Raw genomic sequence first — 2000 nt, forward strand, 5'->3', positions numbered from 1 at the left:
ATATGTGCGAGCTACAACGCACATGAATCAATTGTCCACCCAAATGCAGTAATCCTTGGTCATGTAGCCATCGCTTTAAGAGTCTCGCCATGACATCATTACTCGTTGCATTATCGACTACCATTGAAAACAACTTCTTATCGATGTTCCACTCTAAAATTAGATCTTTGATAAAGCTAAATAAATGGTCTCCATCATGCGGGTAATCAATGCATCTATAAGCAAGGATTTTCTTTTTTAACACCCAGTCATTAGTCACATAATGGGTAGTCAAACATGTATAGGCAAAATTATGGTGGTCTGAAGTCTATATATTAGTTGTCAAGGTGATCTTAGAAGAGAGTTCATCCAAAAATTGATATAACTTGGCCTTTTCTATTTCATAAACATCAAGAACATCCGCCCTAACAGTGTTACGAGAAACAAGTTTGAACATGGGTTGAAGATTATTGCAAAATATTTCAAAAAATTCATGCTCAACCATGTTAAAAGGATAATTATGCTTGATTACCATCCTAGAAAAATCCATACGACTTCTATCTTGATCAAATTTAAAAGTTGCAACCTTAGGAGTAGATTCAAAAGCAGCCTTACTAGCATTCCCAGGGGCATTTGGTCCTTTAAGTACAGGACATGTCTTCGACAAATAATTTTTTAAATGACTAGTCCCTTTCCTACTCTTTCCAACAAATTCCCTATTGCAATGCTTACATCTAGCTATGTCATTTCCATTGGGTCCTTTAAATTTGATAAAGTCATTCCATACCTTTGAAGTTAGTTTTTGAATCCTCTTTGTGGATCCTTGAGATACATCGTCATCCAACTTGGCATCATCAGCAATAATAGGTTCACTATAATCCGAAGACATCTTTGGCTCAAAAACTCAAATATGCACTGCATAAGAAATCAAACATAAATAATTGATGCAGGATCTTCCACATTCAGCACCAAAATAGAACCAAAATTGTATAGATTTAGGACTGAAGTTATGTACAGATTCAGCTAACTAGATTTTTACACAGGTAAATACAGCAAAGACTATAAGACAGTGGTTGGAAAGAGTACAGAGAAAACTAGGTACACTCGCTAAATTAACAAACACTAACACATAAAATTGAGCCTCATTTTATCTTGTGTATACTGTTAGCAAACAAATAAACCAACCATAACAGTTCCAAAACTACTGAGCTTAAGAGAGGCCCATTTTTCCCAACCTTTTTCTTTTTCTGTGTTTCTTAAAAAAGATTTGGATACAACAAAGGGAAATTTAATACATCCCATAAAAGATTTGGATACAACAAAGGGAAAAAGTAGAGACAAAAACAAAACATCCAGGAATTGTGAAGACTAGCATCATCAGAGACCATAAAGGATTCATCACAGACATGTATTTATTTCCATCATTAAAACTTTGCATGTTTTTTGAGATGAAAGATGAAAATAAAATTCTAATCTTCTTGCTATAATTTTCTTGCAGATTCTGTGTTTTTCCTCGCATCCAAACTATTAAAAACAACACCCTAGGTATGATTTGTCTACTTATGCATGTAAATTATGGAGAAAAAAATAATTATTCAGATGCAACGAAAAAATTGTTTGTCTACTTTTTCTTCAGGACTTGGTCTACTAAATGTAGAAAATTAAACCCAACAAAAATATATTTAAAAAAATACACAACAGCCCAATAAAACCCATGAAAATAATATTAATAAGTCTGAAAACACAAAACTAATCACAAAATCAACCAGAGAAAAAAAAAAGTAGTTAACACAATTAGAGTAAAATGGTCTCTTTAATAGCAGATCTTGCCATCTGATGTGTATAACTAGAACTATTTTCTATGTTTGGTTATATGTCCCCAGACTTGTTAAAATAGTCACAAAAACATCCAAGAAAATGTTTCAGAATTGATTTTTCATTCAAACAAGCAACCCAAACCTCTTATATAAAGGAGAAGCACAAGTAAAAAGCAGTAAAAAATAGATACAACGACAAACACA

The 2000-nt window shown here is 32.9% G+C and overlaps 1 protein-coding gene across 1 annotated transcript; it reads right to left on the reverse strand.

The window, feature by feature from the left end:
* Positions 1–307: 307 nt before the first annotated feature.
* On the reverse strand, positions 308–868 carry LOC145798391 (zinc finger BED domain-containing protein RICESLEEPER 4-like). The gene has a single exon (XM_082885931.1). It carries the CDS (start codon positions 866–868, stop codon positions 308–310), a length of 561 nt encoding a protein of 186 aa, XP_082742057.1.
* Between the last annotated feature and the right edge of the window lie 1132 nt (positions 869–2000).

Source organism: Camellia sinensis, chromosome 8 (genome assembly GCF_055761805.1).
Source record: "Camellia sinensis isolate YWXY chromosome 8, ASM5576180v1, whole genome shotgun sequence".
Lineage (NCBI taxonomy): Eukaryota > Viridiplantae > Streptophyta > Magnoliopsida > Ericales > Theaceae > Camellia > Camellia sinensis.

Bases quoted from the DNA above. Each gene is read 5' to 3' on its own strand.
- LOC145798391 (XM_082885931.1), bottom strand. From the start codon at position 868: ATGTCTTCGGATTATAGTGAACCTATTATTGCTGATGATGCCAAGTTG.